Source organism: Ranitomeya variabilis, chromosome 3 (genome assembly GCF_051348905.1).
Source record: "Ranitomeya variabilis isolate aRanVar5 chromosome 3, aRanVar5.hap1, whole genome shotgun sequence".
NCBI lineage: Eukaryota > Metazoa > Chordata > Amphibia > Anura > Dendrobatidae > Ranitomeya > Ranitomeya variabilis.
Genome location: NC_135234.1, coordinates 208,831,789 through 208,852,958, shown reverse-complemented (window position 1 = coordinate 208,852,958; position 21,170 = coordinate 208,831,789). Strand labels below are relative to the sequence as shown.

General features: G+C 42.2%; 1 protein-coding gene across 13 annotated transcripts in view; it reads right to left on the bottom strand.

Moving 5' to 3' along the window:
* Nucleotides 1-21,170, bottom strand: part of NFASC (neurofascin) — a 181,264-nt gene that overhangs the window by 46,233 nt on the left and 113,861 nt on the right. For 7 of the 13 annotated variants that reach the window (XM_077295075.1, XM_077295082.1, XM_077295071.1 and 4 more), the window contains 6 exons: nucleotides 12,787-12,934; nucleotides 12,567-12,691; nucleotides 9,985-10,029; nucleotides 8,272-8,373; nucleotides 7,295-7,492; nucleotides 7,057-7,127 (listed from right to left, as the gene is read on the bottom strand). In XM_077295075.1, the coding sequence (XP_077151190.1) occupies nucleotides 7,057-7,127; nucleotides 7,295-7,492; nucleotides 8,272-8,373; nucleotides 9,985-10,029; nucleotides 12,567-12,691; nucleotides 12,787-12,934 (689 nt within the window). The remainder of the gene's footprint in view (nucleotides 1-7,056; nucleotides 7,128-7,294; nucleotides 7,493-8,271; nucleotides 8,374-9,984; nucleotides 10,030-12,566; nucleotides 12,692-12,786; nucleotides 12,935-21,170) is intronic. The other 6 variants (XM_077295073.1, XM_077295079.1, XM_077295080.1 and 3 more) reach the window with 1 other exon arrangement.

Below are 21,170 nucleotides of genomic sequence, written 5' to 3'. Positions count from 1 at the left end.
TATGCAATGTGACCGAATTCTGACCAGAATTGAGCGGCAAAATCATAGACGTCAAAATGGGTTGTGCTTTTACTGTGGTGATTCAACTCATGTTATCTCAGCATGCTCTAAGCGCGTAAAAAAAAAATCGCTAAATCTGTCACCGTTGGTACTATACAACCTATATTCATTTTGTCTGTTACTTTAATTTGTTCGTTGTCATCCTACTCGGTTATGGCTTTTGTGGATTCAGGTGCTGCCCTGAACCTGCTGGATTTGTCGTTTGCCAGGCGCTGTGGTTTTGTTCTGGAGCCTTTAGAATTCCCTATTCCACTGAGGGGAATTGATGCTACACCATTGGCTGAGAATAAGCCTCAGTATTGGACTCAAGTGACCATGTGCATGACTCCTGTACATCAGGAGGTTATTCGCTTTCTTGTGCTGCATAATTTGCATGATGTTGTCGTTTTGGGTCTGCCATGGCTGCAGGCCCATAATCCAGTTCTGGATTGGAAAGCTATGTCTGTTTCAAGTTGGGGTTGCCAGGGGATTCATGGCGATGCTCCTTTGGTGTCAATTGCTTCTTCCACTCCTTCTGAGGTCCCTGAGTTTTTGTCGGACTACCAGGATGTATTTGATGAGCCCAGATCCGGTGCCCTGCCTCCTCACAGGGATTGTGATTGTGCTATAAATTTGATTCCTGGTAGTAAGTTCCCTAAGGGACGACTTTTTAATTTGTCTGTACCAGAACATGCCGCGATGCGGAGTTATATAAAGGAGTCTTTAGAGAAGGGACATATTCGCCCGTCCTCCTCCCCTCTTGGTGCAGGATTCTTTTTTGTGGCCAAAAAGGATGGTTCTCTGAGACCTTGTATAGATTATCGTCTTCTAAATAAAATCACGGTCAAATTTCAGTATCCTTTGCCATTATTATCTGATCTGTTTGCTCGGATTAAGGGGTCCAGTTGGTTCACCAAGATAGATCTTCGTGGTGCGTATAACCTTGTGCGCATTAAGCAGGGGGATGAATGGAAAACAGCATTTAATATGCCCAAAGGCCATTTTGAGTACTTGGTGATGCCTTTTGGACTCTCTAATGCTCCTTCTGTGTTCCAGTCCTTCATGCATGACATCTTCCGAGAATATCTGGATAAATTTATGATTGTTTATCTGGATGACATTTTGGTCTTTTCAGAGGACTGGGAGTCCCATGTGAAGCAGGTCAGGATGGTATTTCAGGTCCTGCGTGCTAATGCCTTATTTGTGAAGGGCTCAAAATGTCTCTTCGGAGTACAGAAGGTTTCCTTTTTGGGTTTTATTTTTTCTCCTTCTACTATTGAGATGGACCCAGTCAAGGTCCAGGCTATTCATGACTGGACTCAGCCTACATCTGTTAAGAGTCTTCAGAAGTTCTTGGGTTTTGCTAATTTTTACCGTCGCTTCATTGCTAATTTTTCTGGCGTGGTTAAACCCTTGACGGATTTGACCAAGAAGGGTTCTGATGTGACTAATTGGTCTCCTGCGGCCGTGGAAGCCTTTCGGGAGCTGAAGCGCCGGTTTTCTTCGGCTCCAGTTTTGTGTCAGCCTGATGTCTCTCTTCCTTTTCAGGTTGAGGTTGATGCTTCTGAGATTGGAGCAGGGGCTGTTTTGTCGCAGAGAAGCTCTGATTGCTCTGTGATGAAACCTTGTGCTTTCTTTTCAAGAAAGTTTTCACCTGCTGAGCGGAATTATGATGTTGGTAATCGGGAGTTGTTGGCTATGAAGTGGGCATTTGAGGAGTGGCGACATTGGCTCGAGGGAGCTAAGCATCGTGTGGTGGTCTTGACTGATCACAAAAATCTGATTTATCTCGAGTCTGCCAAGCGGCTGAATCCTAGACAGGCTCGTTGGTCGTTGTTTTTCTCCCGTTTCGATTTCGTGGTCTCGTACCTGCCTGGTTCGAAGAACGTGAAGGCTGATGCTCTTTCTAGGAGTTTTGTGCCTGACTCTCCGGGAGTTTCAGAGCCGGCTGGTATTCTCAGAGAGGGAGTGATTTTGTCTGCCATTTCCCCAGATTTGCGACGAGTGCTGCAGAAATTTCAGGCGGATAGACCTGACCGTTGCCCACCAGAGAGACTGTTTGTCCCAGATAGATGGACCAGCAGAGTTATTTCCGAGGTTCATTCTTCAGTGTTGGCAGGCCATCCTGGGATTTTTGGTACCAGAGATTTGGTGGCTAGGTCCTTCTGGTGGCCTTCCTTGTTGCGGGATGTGCATTCCTTTGTGCAGTCCTGTGGGATTTGTGCTCGGGCTAAGCCTTGCTGTTCTCGTGCCAGCGGTTTGCTTTTGCCTTTGCCTGTCCCGAAGAGGCCTTGGACGCACATTTCCATGGATTTTATTTCGGATCTTCCAGTCTCTCAGAGAATGTCTGTCATCTGGGTGGTGTGTGATCGTTTTTCCAAAATGGTCCATTTGGTGCCCTTGCCTAAGTTGCCTTCCTCCTCCGATTTGGTTCCTCTATTTTTTCAGAATGTGGTTCGCTTGCACGGCATCCCTGAGAATATTGTGTCTGACAGAGGATCCCAGTTTGTGTCCAGATTTTGGCGGATCTTTTGTGCTAAGATGGGCATTGATTTGTCTTTTTCGTCGGCCTTCCATCCTCAGACGAATGGCCAAACCGAGCGAACTAATCAGACCTTGGAAACTTATTTAAGATGTTTTGTTTCTGCTGATCAGGATGATTGGGTGACTTTTTTGCCATTGGCCGAGTTTGCCCTTAATAATCGGGCTAGTTCTGCTACTTTGCTTTCGCCTTTTTTCTGCAATTCTGGTTTCCATCCTCGTTTTTCCTCGGGTCAGGTTGAGCCTTCTGACTGTCCTGGGGTGGATTCTGTGGTGGATAGGTTGCAGCAGATTTGGAACCATGTGGTGGACAATTTGAAGTTGTCACAGGAGAAGGCTCAGCGCTTTGCCAACCGCCGTCGCGGTGTGGGTCCCCGACTTCGTGTTGGGGATTTGGTATGGCTGTCTTCTCGGTATGTTCCTATGAAGGTCTCCTCTCCTAAGTTCAAGCCTTGCTTCATCGGTCCTTATAAGATTTTGGAAATCCTTAACCCGGTGTCATTTCGTTTGGACCTCCCAGCGTCGTTTGCCATTCATAACGTGTTCCATAGGTCTTTGTTGCGGAGGTATGTGGTGCCTGTGGTTCCTTCTGTTGAGCCCCCTGCCCCGGTGCTGGTTGAGGGCAAATTGGAGTACGTGGTGGAGAAGATCTTGGATTCTCGTATTTCTAGACGGAGGCTTCAGTATTTAGTTAAGTGGAAGGACTATGGTCAGGAGGATAATTCCTGGGTTGTCGTCTCTGATGTTCATGCGGCCGATTTGGTTCATGCCTTCCATGTGGCTCATCCTGATCGCCCTGGGGGTTTTGATGAGGGTTCGGTGACCCCTCCTCAAGGGGGGGGGGGTACTGTTGTGAACTCTGTTTTTGGGCTCCCTCTTGTGGTCACAAGTGGTACTGTGTGAGTGCTGTCTTTGGGCTCCCTCTGGTGGCTCTTTGTGTCTTTCTGCAGGTCTGAGGCAGATCAGCTGTCTCGTTATCTGTTGGCTGGTTTCCTATTTAGCTCACCTGGACTTTCAGTGTTTGCCTGCTGTCGATGTATTCAGTGCTATCTTGATCCTCCTGAATTCCTTCGCTATCAGTCTCTCCAAGAGAAGCTAAGTTTTCTGTTTGGTTATTTACTTGTCCTTGTCCAGCTTGCTAATATGTGATTTCCTTGCTTGCTAGTAGCTCTAGGGGGCTGAGTTTCTCCCCTCACACCGTTAGTTGGTGTGGGGGTTCTTGTATTCTCAGCGTGGACATTTTGTATAGGGTTTTTTACTGACCGCACAGTTCCCTGCCTGTCTTCTGCTATCTAGTATTAGTGGGCCTCATTTGCTGAATCTGTTTTCATTTCTACGTTTTGTATTTTCCCCTTACCTCACCGTTAATATTTGTTGGGGGTTTACTATATCTTTGGGGTCATTTCTCTGAGGCAAGTGAGGTCTTACTTTCTCTATAGGGGTAGCAAGTTTCTCAGGCTGCGTCGAGACGTCCAGGAATTTAGGCACGTTCACCGGCTACCTTCAGTGTGTTTGGTTAGGATCAGGTTTTGCGGTCAGTCCAGTTACAACCTCCATAGAGCTCGTTCTATGTTCAGTAACTTAGCTAGTTCATTCTGTGATCCTCAGCCACTAAGGATCATAACAGACCCCCAACCCTTATATTTGATATGCGGTCTGGCCTGTTGGTTAATATTAGGTCTAGCAGTGCCCCCCTTCTTGTTGGGTCCTGAACCAGTTGTGAAAGGTAATTGTCTCTCATACTTGTCAAAAACTGATTACCTTTACTGGAGCTGCAGGTTTCTGTTCCCCAATCTATTTCAGGGTAGTTGAAGTCCTCCATAATGACTTCTCCATGAGTCGCAGCTTCATCTATTTGCTTTATGAGGATATTCTCCATTGCTTCCATTATTTTTGGAGATTTATAACAAACCGCTATCAGTAATTTATTATTTTTTCCCCCTCCCCTTATCTCCACCCACAGGGACTCTACATTTTCATTAGATTCACCTATATTATCATGGAGGATGGGTTTTAAAGATGATTTTACATACAGACACACACCTCCCCCTCGCTTATCCGTTCGGTCATTTCTGAACAGACTATAACCCTGCAAGTTAACAGCCCAGTCATGGCTCTCATCCAGCCATGTTTCAGATATCCCCACCATCTCATAATTATGCTCCAACACCATTAATTCTAATTCGTCCATTTTGTTGGCGAGGCTTCTGGCATTAGTATACATACACTTTATTTATCTCTCTGTACCTCTATTCTTTCTTAAATTATTAATTGTTCTAACCCCACCCCCATGTCACCGCCACCCCCATATTCCTTATTTGTGCCCATGTCTCTATCTACACTATCTTCCCCTCCTATAAAATGAATACCCTCCCCCCATTACCTAGTTTAAACACTCCTCCAACCTTCTAGCCATTTTCTCCCCCAGCACAGCTGCACCTTCCCCACTGAGGTGTAGCCCTCCCTAGCGTAGAACCTGTAGCGAACTGAGATGTCGGCCCAGTTCGGCAGAAACCCAATCCCCTCTTTCCTACACCAATTCTTGAGCCACTTATTAACCTCCCTAATCTCCCGTTGCCTCTCTGACGTGGCAAGTGGTACAGGCAGTATTCTGGAAAATACCACGTTGGAGGTCCTTGCTTTCAGCTTGCAGCCTAATTCCTTGAAATCATTTTTAAGGACCTTCCACCTACCTCTAACTTTGTCATTTGTACCAATGTGCACCATGACCGCTGGGCCCTCACCAGCCCCTCCCAATAATCTGTCAACCCGATCAGCGATGTGTCGGACTCGAGCACCAGGTAGGCAGCACACCGTTTGACGATCCCTGTCTTTGTGACAGATTGCCATATCTGTTCCCCTAATAATTGAGTCCCCCACTAACTACCAGCACCTGTCTGGCCTGCCCTGCTCTCCTATTTCCCTCCTTACTGGAGCAGTCACTCCTCCAGCTTTCAGAGGACATGCCTGGCTGCAGCAGTGCTACCCCTGTACTGGCACCCCCCTCATCTGCCAACTTAGCAAACTTAATGGGGTGTGCCAGATCAGGACTAGCCTCCCTGGCACTCTTCCCTCTACCCGGCCTTCTAACTGTCACCCAGCTTGCTGCTCCACTGTCCTGCAGCTCCATCCTACCATCTTCCCCCCATCTATCCCATTGAGCATCTGCTCAGTGAGCAGAAGACTCCTCTCCATATTGTCTATGGATCTCAGTGTTGCCAGCTGCACATTTAGATCCAGAATCTGGGCTTCCAAATGCTCAACGTGCTCACATCTCGCACAGCAGTATGCACCCTCGACCGGCTGCTCAAGGATTGCATACATGTGGCAAGATGTGCACTGGATGGCATTAACAATAGTGGAGCACATTTCCTAATTGGGATTACACCAGACAGAAAAGTGAAATAAAAATAAATACAAAGTATTAATAAAATACAGACAGCAATTCAGTAATTCCTCCCTTGGAAACTCCCTGAATCCAAAGTCACTGAATCACAAGCCACACATTTACCGCCGTTCGCACTTACGCTCAGGTCACACTCAGCTCGTTCACACTCACTAAGGCTACTTTCACACTTGCGTTTTTTGCTGTCCGTCGTGGTGCAGCAAAATGACGTATCGACGGACGTCTCGAAAATAGGGAAAACGTGTGCGACGGATCCAGTGTAATGATGGATACGTCGTACACAAATGGGACGAGAGAGAGAGAGAGACTTTTTTCCGGAAATGAAAATCCTTCTGGGCATGCTCAGAGTTGAAAAACTGGATCCGTCGCTGGATTCCAGTGTGTAACGGTCAGCGACAGATCCTGCGTCCATAGGCTTCCATTATAGCCGACGACGGACAGCGCAGGATGCATCGCTAACCGATTTTCCGACGTGGAGAACAAACGTTCCTATGAACGTTTTCATTGCACGACGGACCGCTAGTTCCCGATGGATCCAGTGCACGACGGACGCGACGGATGGCCATCCGTCACAATCTGTCACTAATACAAGTCTATGGGAAAATACAAATTTTTTTGCAGGATCCTGCATTCTCAAAAAGACGAATTGTGACGGATTAAAAAAAACGCAAGTGTGAAAGTAGCCTAAGCTGAAGATTTAAAGAGATATTTTTTTTCTTTTTCCCCTCAGCAGCAATCCACCTTGCTGTTCAATGCACGTCCAAAAAACATGACTCCACTAGATGTAAATTCATGCAGCACATGACTGCTGCAGGCAATCACTAGGTCATGGCACAGTAGACAGCATAAGACCAGTGATTGGCTGCAGTGATTATGTGCTGTTGACAGAACCTCTGTGGCCCTGTGAACAAACACTGGTGGAGAGTAGCGTAAAGATGGTGCTGGAGGGGCAACAACTTCTTTAGGTGGGCACTGCTAATTTTGCTATGTTAAAGCAAAAGCAAACTTTCCCTTCCCAATCATTAAAATATATTACTGAAACCTATAAGTCTATATCTTATCTTACTTACTGTCCATGTGATCTCCATGTTGTCTTTGCGAGTTCCTGCTCCACGAATATCACCTGGATTAACTTCTGGGGCTAAAAATCAAAACAAATTTTAAGGGGACTACAACAGAATGGCAAAAAATCCACAAGATGCAATTCTTTGGTACAAAAGTATAAAAACAAATGATCGATTGTATAAAAAGATTGGACTTAGAGTGTGTCTATATGATAGAAGATAAAAACATGAATTCATCACTCACGTGCCCCATTTGTTTGGTATCGCTCAGACGATGGGCTGGGCATGCTGCTTCCAAGATCATTTAGTGCCAGAACTCGAAACTGGTAGTTTACATACGGAGAGAGACGAAGCAAAGCAGAGTTCACGTTACCAGGCACTGAGGCAAGGTTGTACCAGGTCCCTGGCTGGAAACGGTCCTCCTCAAACTGTATAATAAAGCCTGATGAGTGAGAAAAAAAACTCAGCACGTCTGACCATGTGTCAGTTAATAAGAAGACAAAGAAGAAAAAGTCAAGTGCACTGAGCCACCGCCAACTCAGCTTGACTGACAGCTGCAGCTTGTACTGAGGAGTGTGAGATCATGGCAGCATGGAGGAGAAACACTAAGGAGATGTCAAGCAGGATATGTGAGGGGGGAGAGACTGCGTTTAAACTTTCAAAGGCATTTCACAACCATGAATGCAACTATGAACTTACTAAGTTACTACACCAGCCTCACCAGGTCTAAGATATGTTTCATAATGCATGCAGTATTGTGAAATCTGGTGACAGATCTGCTTTAATGATTGGCATCACTCTGAATCTCCCGCACTCTCTCAAATAAATGGGATCAGTTTGGAAAGAAAACAAACAAAGAAAAAAAAAAATCGAACTGCGTGCCACTCACTATGGCAAACAAAAATGAAAGCTATGTCTCCTGCCTTCCCTGAAGGTCAGCTAAAAAAGAATCCTCTAGGCCCTGTTCAACAATTCATTTTATTCAGTTAACAATTATGCATCCTTCTACACTACAAAGAGTAATAAATATAATTGCAATTATATATAAAATAACAAAATCAAACTGAAAATTAGTAAGTTTCTGATTAGCCAATAAAGCACACAACGACAAAACATGCAGATTGTTGTCATGTCATACTTTGTAGGTCTGAAGTCTAAAAATGTGTGTCTGATCTGAGGTTCTTCACATCACCTAAAAAGAATATGCCTTCTCCAACTCACCTGTTATAGGGCTATTGTTATCATCACCTGGCGTCCATGTAAGGCGGACACTTCTTTCTGCAAGGTCAGTTAGCTCTAAATCCATTGGAGGGTCTGGTTTATCTAAAGAGGTATACATGAAATTATGAGAGATACTGCTTTTAATTGTGATCCATAACGCATGAGTCCATAAGAAATACCTTTAGGTTGGATTCAGAATGTATGACCTTATAACGAATAGCTTTAGGTGGGATACAGAATGTGCGAGCTCTTTAGGAACAACTTTAGGTGAGATCCAGAATTTATCCTCTCATGAGGAATAGTTTTAGGTGAGATCCAGAATATATCATCTCATAAGAAATAGTTTTAGGTGGGATCCAGAACGTATGATCCCATAAGGCATACATTTAGGTTGAATCCAGAGTGTATGATTTTATAAAGAATAGCTTTAGGTGAGATTCAGAAAGTGTGATTCTATGAAGAACATCTTTAGGTAGGATCCAGAATGTATGATCCCATAGGGAATAGCGTTAGGTGAGATCCAGAATGTATGATCCCATGAGGAATAGTTTTAGACGAAATCTGGAATGTATGCTCCCATATCGAATAGTTTTAAGTCAGGTCCAGAATCTATAAAAAATAACTTCAGGTGGGATCCAAAATGTGTGATCCTATAATACATAGATTTAGGTGTAGATTTAGATTGCATGACACAAAGAGGAAGAGTTTTAGTTGCATCTAAAATATACTGTAGATCCTGTAAGAAATAGCTTTAGGTAGGATCCAGAACGTATGATCCCATAAGCAATACCTTTAGGTTGAATCCAGAGTGCATGATCTTATAAAGAATAGCTTTTAGGCTACGTTCACATTAGCGTTAAGCTAATGTGCGTCGGGTTTGCGTCGGCGACGCAGCGGCGACGCATGCGTCATGCGCCCCCTATACTTAACATGGGGGACGCATGCGTTTTTTTTTGTTGCGTTGTGCCACACATGCGTCTTTTTTGCCGCAAGCGTCGGACCAAGAAAACGCAACAAGTTGCATTTTTCTTGCGTCCGATTTTCGGCAAAAACCGACGCATGCGTTGCAAAACGCAGCGTTTTTGCGTGCGTTTTGCCGCGTTTTTGCGTGCGTTGTGCGTTGCGTCGCCGACGCAGCGGCGCACAACGCTAGTGTGAACTTAGCCTTAGTGAGATCCAGAAAGTGTGATTCTATGAGGAACATTTTTAGGTAGGATCCAAAATGTAGGATCCAGAATGTATGATCCCATAGGGAGTAGCGCTAGGTGAGATCCAGAATGTATGATCCCATATGGAATAGTTTTCAGGTCCAGAATCTATAAAAAATAACTTCAGGCGGGATCCAAAATGTGTGATCCTATAGAAAATAACTTTAGGTGGAATCCAGATTGCATGAAACAAAGAGGAAGAGTTTTAGATACATCTAAAATATAGACCCCATAAGGAATAGCTTCAGGTGGGATCCAGAATGTTTAATCCTATGATGAATAGTTTTAGGTGGGATCCAAAATATATGATCCATAACAAATTGCACTACATATTAAAATAATATTAGAAGATTAATTTAAAGTTAGAAAACAAATCCTTAACTCTTCGGAGTATATTCTTATTCAGATTGTGATAGATATCTGATATAGCAGCAAGTAACTGTACTTTAGACAACATTCTGCAGTGTGGCCAGTGGGGTGGGATAGATTAGTAGGGAAAGGTTACCTCTTTGTACTGATGTCAGTCGGCTAGTAGGTGAGGTGGAGGTCTCTGCAAACCAATAAGGAAATGTTACTGATAACATGGTTAATAAAATATTAGGGCTCAAAAGAAAAACGCCACCAACTGCTTACTGGCCATAGTTTCTGCACATGCAAACTTGCAACATACAGTATGCTTTACAAGTAATTAAGCTCCTGCGAGCTGCTGAGGTTTCTACTGAAGAAACCAATAAAACTAAACACACTGATTAACTTAATAAACTGCTCTCAAGGCAGAATGACATTCCCAAAATATCACATTTCAGCTGCCAGTAGGGGCTCGCAGGAAATCCTATAGGATTTCAAAACTGTGATGGGTTATCTGAATATACTTAGATGAGCTTGATCTTCAGTTCCAGGAGGATTGTTAGAAATTGTCAGGTTTTCTATGTGAGAATACATGCAGTAAGGTCATACAAGTTGTAAATTAGAAGCTGAACTTACTAATACATTTCATTAACTAGCTTAATAGATATTTCCCTTTTTACAACTTCTATATGCCCTCCTTTTAGGAGGAGAGAGGGAATACATTCTGTAAAATCTGTCCTGGATTTGTTTTACTATCATTTATTCAACTACAATACTCTGATACAGAAACATGTAACAATGTGTATCCGGTTTCAATTCATTGGCTATTTGAAGTTTATTAATTACTTTTATGCCCCAAAAATCCAAAAGTATTCTAGGAGTGATGCCTTAATTGGCCTATCAGAAGAACTAATATTTGTAAGCTTTCAGAGTAGAGAGGCTCCTTCATCAGGCAGGTCAACAAAAGAATTACTGCGCACAACAGTAACAACATGTAACAACAGGACATTTGTGGGTAGATGGGGGGATACCTCCTACAGATAAGCATAAGATTAAGTTTGGAGCGAGCAGGCAGAGAGGCAGGGAATGAGGGAGTCTAAGGGCACAGAGGAGAGCTGGTAGGCTGTGCAGGACGGGTGGAGCTAAAAAATGAATATTAAGATAATATGGGAATTTAGGGACTCCTCACATTTTACTGATTAATTTATCATGAAGTATTAATAAGTGATATTTTCCATTTTTGTGCGTCTACAATCTGTTTTTCAGTGTGGATAGGATTGCATATCAGAACAGTTGCCAAACCATCCTTGAAATTCAGAATCAATGTTTTTCAGGTATTCTAATTAATCCTGAAACGTAGAAGAACAACGTAGAAGACTTACCTCTTCAATTGTTCTCTCCCTCTCCTGGATGCAATTAATAAAGCTGCATAATGTAGTAAGGTACTTAAAAATGACATATCCCATAACCACATCACATCAACCAATAACTCCTATTTGTGATGAAGCGCTATACATGGTGACATGACCAGTGCACAATGTAACAATGAACAGTTCGCACCAGAGTGGTACGGAACACAAGAAAGTGTTGGTGGGCACCCATAAGAGAATCGTGCAGGTAAGTAAATTGAATGGTATATTGTTTCTCTATTTTAGAATATTTGTGGGTATTTGTAAAGTATCGATCATTTCAAAAGATCATGATGTCTGTGTAGTCATCTAGCACCTCCCTCTTCCACCCCTCTCCATAGACTGTTATAGGCAGCAACTGTTATGTCTTATCTCAATGATGTGAAAGTCTGTTTTCACTAAATTCAGATTTTACCCATCAATTGAAAGTGAAAGCTCTCCCCACAAGGAAAAATAAGCAGCTTTCTCTTATGAGACATATTACAAAATATCTTAGGTATTTATGGATAAAAAGGTGCCGTTTATCCAGTTCAAAACCAGGCCAATTATATTTTTATCGTTTGGATATTCAAATTATTTTCACATCTTTATGTTGTGATATGTGAGGCATAATTTTTATGTTCTTTTTATACTCCTTTTGCAGATGTGGAGCGATATCAGTGGCAAAATAAAGGAAACGTGTGTTTTTCACAATTTATTTAAATCATAAAGAACCACTAAAATATTTGTTAAATTTGGTTCCCTTTTCTATAAAAGTTTTTTTTATGTTCTTTTATTCAAAAACAGGTGGAGAAAGTAACAGCGATTTGGATCGGCAGCAGATTTTCTTATATATTCTTTTTTAATTTATTTATGTATTTTTCAAAAGACCTTTGAGGGTCATTTCAATTTATTTAAATTCCATTTAAATACTGGGGTTTTTGTTTTACCCGTTTTCCTCTGTAAGTGGGGCTGGTACTGTATGTTGGCCCCAGTTACAGGAGAACCTCAGCCTATTTTTGCTGCATTCCCTCCTTTCGCCCAGCGACCACATGATCGCTGGGTCCGGAGGAGGAAGTTAGTGCACAGTGCTTGTTTAGGATCTGGTTTACTACTGTCTCTGCCTTATCTATGGGAAGTCCAGCTGTGTTTGACATCCTGTTCCCACAGCTGCTCTACTATGCAGTGAAGGTTTAGACATTTACCAAGAGAAAAAGTTTCGTAAAAGGCAGAAGTTTCCTAGCCATAATGTCTACAAGGAATCGGTCTCTTCGGATTTGTGACAATTCTATTAATATTATTATCATTATTATTATTATTATTATTAATCTATTGTAAAAATTGTAAGTACCCTGAATGGTGAGATAGGCTTTAGCAAAGTCCTGATCCAATTCGGTTTTAGCCACACAGGTGTAGGCGCCTTGGTCCTTCTCAGCTACCCCAAAGATAATGAGAGCATCATCTTCTTTCTTCATTCTGTAAAAAAAATTCACAAAATGAGCAATCCAAACATACCCCATATGCCTTTTGTAATTGCATGCTGCAGTTCCACAAGTTATGCTCAGACGTACCTGCTGCTGATGTACAGATGACTATCATCCTTCATCCATGTTACTGTTAATCTTAGTGACGGATCACTCCTCACTCGACAGTCCAGCCGTACTGAGGAGCCCCGCCTAGCTATCTGATCTTCAGGACCCTTAATAATACGAGTAGGCTCTGTAAAGAGAAAAGATGGAAACATCACAAATTTTAGCCAAATCCTCTTTATCCTTATTATGCATGGAAAAATATCAATACTCAGACTGATAAGGCTGAAAAGTCACAATGTGCGATGCAAATTAGTATTCGTTGTCACACAGCTCTCCAAAAACAGCTGAAGAAACTGGATTAGCTGTGGATGCTTATTCATTTTAGGGGTATTTGCATTTGATTTCTGGACGTTGAATTGTTAAACTGGATAGTAAAAGCACTTTGCATCATTTTTGTGTCAAGTTGCATTCTGTTTTAGCCCCTTTACCCCCCTAGCCCGTTTTCACCTTCATGACCAGGCCAAATTTCCCAATTCTGACCAGTGTCACTTTATGTGGTAATAACTCTGGAACGCTTCAACGGATCCCACTCATTCAGAGACTGATATTTCGTGACATGTTGTACTTAAAACCTCTTAGTGAACTAACCAATTTTTAAAAATCTGACCAGTAACACTTTATGTGGTAATGACTCTGGAATTCTTCAACAAATCCCAGTGATTTTGAGACTGTTTTTTCGTGGCACATTATAATTTATGATAATGGTAAATTTAGGTCGATAGGTTTTGTGTTTATTTCTAAAAAATATAAAAAATTTGACAAAAATGTAAAAAAAAATTGCAATTTTCAAACTTTGAATGATTATCCCTTTAATCCAGATAGTTATGCCACAGATAAACATTAATAAATAACATTTCCCCCATGTCTGCTTTACATCAGCACCATTTGTAAAATTTTATTTTATTTTGTTTGCATTTTAGGAGGTTTAAAAATGTAGCAATAATTTTTCATTTTTTCAAGGAAATGTACAAAATTTATTTTCTTAGAGACCTATCCAGGTTTGAAGTGACTTTGAGGGTCCTATATATTGGAAAACCCTCAAAAGTGATACCATTTTAAAAACAGCACCCCTCGACATACTGAAAACTGGCATCAGGTAGTTTATTAACCCTTCAGGTGATTTTCAGGAATTAATGTAAAGTGGCATGACAGAAATGAAAAATTTTGTTTTTACCACCTAAATGTCGCTAACTTCTGAACAGGCCACTGTAGCCGGGAGACCCTAAGGCCGCTATTTGGCCGTAAATTGCCATGGCAAAAATCAGGACAACACAATCATGATCTCTGGATGCCAATGAGGTTAAATAGGAAGCCCCCACACTCTGTTAACCATTTATATGAAGTAATCACTTTTGACAGTAGCATCTAAGGGTTAAACAGATATGGACGGTGTCAACACTGATTGTAGCTGATACAGCAAGTTGTCAGCTATATGGGGATACGGTCCTCTTATATCTCAGGTCAGTAAAAAGACGTATTGGTGGTCATTAAGAGGTTAATGATGATTTTTAAATTTATATGATACGGCTTGCGTTTATTTGTGAAAAAACTTGGAAATTTGGAAAATATGTAGAAAATTTTGCAATTTTCAAACTTTTAATTTTATGCCATGGAATTACTGCATATGTGGCTATAAAGTAGTAATAATAATCTTTATTTATATAGCGCCAACATATTCCGCAGCGCTTTACAATTCAACAGTTAATATACAAGTCATAAGTAACAGTACTGCTTAGCCACACGGTGAGACTCGGAAGGGACAGAGCGCTACTTGGCTCCTGGGGCACATATTTTTTTAGAATAGTTTACAGACACCATATACAGAGCACCAAGTGACCCCATTTTTTATATTATACCCCTTTGGGAATTTATGTACAAGGGTAGTGATGATTTTGACTCCATGGCTGTTTTCCAGAAACAAGCAGCAGTGGATGTGGCCGAGTGAAAATTGCAAATCTGCTATTCTAGTACCCGTACATTGTAGTGCCCAGTACGTTGTAGTGCCCAGTACGATATACACAGAGTGCTTTTAGAGACATGCATCCGTAAATTAAGCATGCTCTCATTACTACAGAAATGCCAAACATGTTGGCGGTAAGTGTGGTTTAGCCTACTTTCACAATTCCGTCTTTTTAGATGTGTCACAATGCGTCGTTTTGGGAAAAAAACGCATCCTGGAAATGTGCCCGCAGGATGCTTTTTTTTGCCCATAGACTTGTATTGCCGACGGATCGCGACGTATGGCCACACGTCGCGTCCGTCGTGCACTGGATGCGTCGGTATTTGGCGGACTGTCGCAGCGAAAAAACGTTCAAGCGAACGATTTTTCGTACGTCGTGTCCTGCATTTTAAACTGCTCATGCCGGGCCGGAACTCCACCCCCTCCTCCCTGGGAGTTTACTATGGGCATCGGACGTGTTGAAACACTGCGTCCGCTGTGCACGTTGTGCAGAAAATCACCACTGTCTGACGGTACGTTGCGCTGACGCTTTATGACGGCCCCGTACTGATGGAAGTGTGAAAGAAGCCTTAGGCACACTGTGGGGCTCAAAAGGGAGGAGGGCATTTGGATTTGGGAGTGTAGAATTCGCTGGATTTCTTTTGGGGGGCTAAGAGCCATAATGCTTTTCCAGAGCCTTTGCACTACCAGTAACGTGGGAGCCCCCTATATTTCCGTTAACAGATAACGGTTTTGAGTGAGGACTTGCTTTTTCACTGGATTGAGCTAAAGCTTTTATTGGGAACATTTTACATAACGTTTGTGATCTCATTTATTCTGTGCTCTGCACTCATCACTTATATTAGGGTTTAGATCTAAGGCTTCGTGCCCACGATCAGGAATTGCTGCAACTTTACAGCATAGTGGAAGGGATTTCTAGAAATCCCATGTCCACTATGAATGTATGAGAGCCTGCGGATCACAGAATGTATTGGGTGCGGTAAATCCAGATTTCAGAGAAATTTCAGATTCAGTTCAGAGAAACCATGCAGATTTACCTGCATTAAATAGAGGTCAACTTTTGGACGCAGCGGAAATATGCTGTATCCAAAATGCTGCTCTTTCCGGATTGTGGGCACACAGTCTAAATCTCCAAATGACGTCATTCAGATGAAACCCCTGAGGGATCATTCACTATAATGAGGCAGCAGAGTTACTTCGGACTCTGTCTGGCCTTTGATCAGCAATGTCCTTCTCAGAGGTGCACAAACTTGTAGCCGACAGCACTTTTATGCACGTCTAAAAAGATGGACACCGCTAGATCATAGGCCAGACGGCATCCACAGTGCCTCCATCTGCCTCATTACAGGGAATCCTCCAAGGGGGAATTTTGTCTGAATCATGTATTTCAGAGATTTACATGGAAACCCCGGAGTAAGCGCTCAGTGTAGAGCACAGGATAAATGTGAGCCGAGCCTTACTGTAATCATTTGGAGGCAGAATGAATAAATCAACATCAGGTGAAGAATTGTTTTTATTTATTTTTTATGCTGTTCCTTGTGCGGTATAAGTGATTAGACTTTATTCTTCAGACCGCTGCAATTACAGCGGTAATAGATTAATGTTGTTTTTTGTTGTTTTTAATGTTGTTTTTTGTTTGGCTGCTGTCACACAGAGCTATAATTTTTCCATATTTCTACCAACAGTCATATGAGGGCTTGTTTTTTGCAGGACCAGTTGATGTTTTCATTGGTGCCATTTTCGAGTTCATGACATTTTTTCATCATTTTCTATTACGATTTTTGGGAGGCAGAATGAACAAAGAACAGCAATTCAGGATTTGTTTATTGTTTTTTTTTCCATGACGTTCACCATGTGGTAAAAGAGAGAAGACAGCTTTATTCTTCAGGTCAGTACGATTACAGCGATACCACATTTATATGTTTTTTTTATGTTTTGGTGCTTTCACACAATAAAAATTATTTGATAGATAAAAATAATTAATTTTGCATTGCTTTATTCTGAGAGCAATAACTTTTTTATTTTTCCACTAATAGAGCTGTATTGCCGCTTGTTTTTTGTGGGACAAGATGACATTTTCAGGGATACCATTTTTATTTACATTCATCTTTTTGATTACGTTTTATTCCAATTTTTGTTCGACGGTATGATAAAAAAAACAGTGTTTTATGTTTCGTTTTTTATTATTATTTTTTTTTTAACTGTGCTCACTGAAGGGGTTAACTAGTGGGACAGTATTACAGGTTGGGTTGTTCCGGACGCAGTCATACCAAATATGTGTACTTTTTTGTTTATTTCTTTTCAGGTACAATATACACATGTGATCAAAATTGTTGGTACCCCTCGTTTAATGACAGAAAAAACAACAATGGTCACAGAAATAACGTGAATCTGACAAAAGTAATAAGAAATAAAAGATCTATGAAAATGAACAAATGAAAGTCAGACATTGCTTTTCAACCATGCTTCCATAGAATGAAAAAAAAAAATAAATAAAACTCATGAAATAGGCCTGGACAGAAATTATGGTACCCATGAAAATAATGTGACAAAAGGAGCAGGTTAAATTAGCATCACAGGTATCTACAATCTTGGAATCAGTGAGTGGGCCTGTATATAGGGCTACAGATACTCACTGTGCTGTTTGGTGTGTATCACACTCAACATGGACCAGAGGAAACGAACAAAAGAGTTGTCTCAGGAGACAAACATGTTAAAGGTAAAAGTTATTAGACCATCTCCAAGCAGCTTGATGTTCCTGTGACTACAGTTGCACATATTATTCAGAAATGTAAGATCCATGGGACTGTTGACAACTTCCCTGGATGTGGCCGTAAGAGGAAAATTGATGACAAATCAAAGAGACAGATAGTACGAATGGTAACAAAAGAGTGCAGAAAAACTTCTATAGAGATTAAAGGTGAATGTCAAGCTCAAGGAACATCAGTGTCAGATCACACCATCCATCGTTGTATGAGCCAAAGTGGACACCATTGTTGAAAAAAAATCATAAAAAAGCCAGACTGTAATTTGCCAAACTACATGTAGACAAACCACAAAGCTTCTGGGAGAATGTCCTGTGGACAGATGAGACAAAAATTGAACTTTTTGGCAAGGCACATCACCTCTATGCTGACAGATGGAAAAATTAAGCATATCAAGAAAAGAACACTGTCCCTATAGTGAAACATGGAGGAGGCTCTGTTATGTTCTGGGGCTGCTTTGCTGCATCTGGCACAGGGTGTCTAGAATCTGTGCAGGGTACAATGAAATTTCAAGACTAGCAAGGAATCTGTGCAGGGTACAATGAAATTTCAAGACTAGCAAGGGATTTTAGAGAGAAATGTGCTGCCCAGTGTCAGAAAGCTTGGTCTCAGTCACAGGTCATGGATCTTGCAACAGGATAATGACCCAAAACACACAGCTAAAAACACCCAAGAATGGCTAAGAGGAAAACATTGGACTATTCTGAATTGGCCTTCTATGAGCCCTGACCTAAATCCTATTGAGCATCTTTGGAAAGAGCTGAAACATGCCGTCTGCAAAAGGCAACCTTCAAACACGAGACAACTGAAGCAGTTTGCTCTTGAGGAGTGGGCCAGAATACCTCTTGAGAGGTGCAGAAGGCTCATTGACAGTTACAGGAATCGTTTGATTGCAGTGATTGCCTCAAAAGGTTGTGCAACAAAATATTAAGTTAAGGGTACCATCATTTCTGTCCAGGCCTATTTCAAGAGCTTCATTTTTTAAAAATTCTGTGGAAGCATGGTTGAAAAGTAATGTCTGACTTCCATTTGTTGATTTTCATAGATCTTTTATTATTACTTTTGTCAGATTCAAGTTATTTCTGTGACCATTGTGGGTTTTTCTGTCATTAAACACGAGGGGTACTAACAATTTTGATCACGTGTGTGTGTGTGTGTGTGTATATATATATCTATATATATATATCTATACATATACGTATCTATACATATCTATATCTATACATATCTATATCTATACATATCTATATCTATACATATCTATATCTATACATATCTATATATATATATATATATATATATATATATATATATATATATATATATATATATATATATATATATATATATATATATATACACTCACTGGCCACTTTATTAGGTACACCTGTCCAACTTCTTGTTAACACTTAATTTCTAATCAGCCAATCACATGGCGGCAACTCAGTGCATTTAGGCCTGTAGACATGGTCAAGACAATCTCCTGCAGTTCAAACCGAGCATCAGTATGGGGAAGAAAGGTGATTTGAGTGCCTTTGAACGTGGCATGGTTGTTGGTGCCAGAAGGGCTGGTCTGAGTATTTCAGAAACTGCTGATCTACTGGGATTTTCACGCACAACCATCTCTAGGGTTTACAGAGAATGGTCCGAAAAAGAAAAAAAATCCAGTGAGCGGCAGTTCTGTGGGCGGAAATGCCTTGTTGATGCCAGAGGTCAGAGGAGAATGGGCAGACTGGTTCGAGCTGATAGAAAGGCAACAGTGACTCAAATCGCCACCCGTTACAACCAAGGTAGGCCTAAGAGCATCTCTGAACGCACAGTGCGTCGAACTTTGAGGCAGATGGGCTACAGCAGCAGAAGACCACACCGGGTACCACTCCTTTCAGCTAAGAACAGGAAACTGAGGCTACAATTTGTACAAGCTCATCGAAATTGGACAGTAGAAGATTGGAAAAACGTTGCTTGGTCTGATGAGTCTCGATTTCTGCTGCGACATTCGGATGGTAGGGTCAGAATTTGGCGTAAACAACATGAAAGCATGGATCCATCCTGCCTTGTATGGAGCATCTTTGGGATGTGCAGCCGACAAATCTGCGGCAACTGTGTGATGCCATCATGTCAATATGGACCAAAATCTCTGAGGAATGCTTCCAGCACCTTGTTGAATCTATGCCACGAAGAATTGAGGCAGTTCTGAAGGCAAAAGGGGGTCCAACCCGTTACTAGCATGGTGTACCTAATAAAGTGGCCGGTGAGTGTATATCTATATATATATATATATAATTGTCTAAGGGTCACTTCCGTCTGTCTGTCCTTCTGTCTTTCTGTCTGTCTGTGACGGATATTCATTGGTGGCGGCCTCTGTCTGTCACGGAATCCAAGTCGCTGATTGGTCGTGACAAAAAACCCATGACCATTTCCACGACCAATCAGCGACGCGCACAGTCCGGAAGAAAATGGCCGCTCCTTACTCCCCGCACTCAGTGCCTGGCGCCCGCATACACCCCTCCGATCACCGCTCACACAGGGTTAATGCCGGCGGTAACTGACCGCGTTATGCCGCGGGTAACGCACTCCGTTACCGCCGCTATTAACCCTGTGTGATCAAGTTTTTACTATTGACGCAGCCTATGCAGCGTCAATAGTAAAAACATCTAATGTTAAAAATAATAAAAAAAATAAAAAATCATTATATACTCACCTTCCGCCGCCTTTCCCGCTCCTCGCGATGCTCCGGCCGGTCCATGCAAGCGGCACGTTCCGGTGGCAAGGATGGTCTGGGAGAAGGACCTGCCATGACGTCACGGTCATTTGACCGCGACGTCATCACAGGTCCTGCGCGCCTGCGTGAGAAGGACCTGCCATGACGTCACGGTCACGTGACCGCGACGTCATCACACCCTGGGACTGGAAGCTGCCACCTGCACCCCACACAGACGACAGAACTACAACGCGCCTGCGGAAGGTGAGTATATGTTTATTTTTTATTTTTTTAACCTGTGACATACGTGGCTGGGCAATATACTACGTGGCTGGGCAATATACTACGTGGCTGGGCAATATACTACGTCGCTGGGCAATATACTACATGGCTGGGCAACATACTACGTCGCTGGGCAATATAGTACGTCGCTGGGCAATATACTACGTCGCTGGGCAATATACTACGTGGCTGGGCAATATACTACGTGGCTGGGCAATATACTATGTCACTGGGCAATATACTACGTGGCTGGGCAATATACTACGTCGCTGGGCAATATACTACGTGGCTGGGCAATATACTACGTGGCTGGGCAATATACTATAAAGGAACAGATGATTGGCCTCGGGGAGACCAAAACATCCAACACCGCGGAGACACCATCACGTGTTTCTCAACGCAGTGATCCAGAACACTGCCCCCATCCCTTATGGGAAATATGCAAAAGCATGTAGGATAGCTGCGGAGACACCATCACGTGTTTCTCAACGCAAGCAGTGAATAGCCAGGCCTTTCCCCGGGAAGGAACAACCACGGGAAGGGCAGCATCCAATAAAGGAAAACATCCAATACAGGAAAACCACCTATGCCAAGCATTGTATCCATCCACAGACAGCTGTTTCGGGGTGTTTGCCCCTCATCAGTGTGGAGTAGG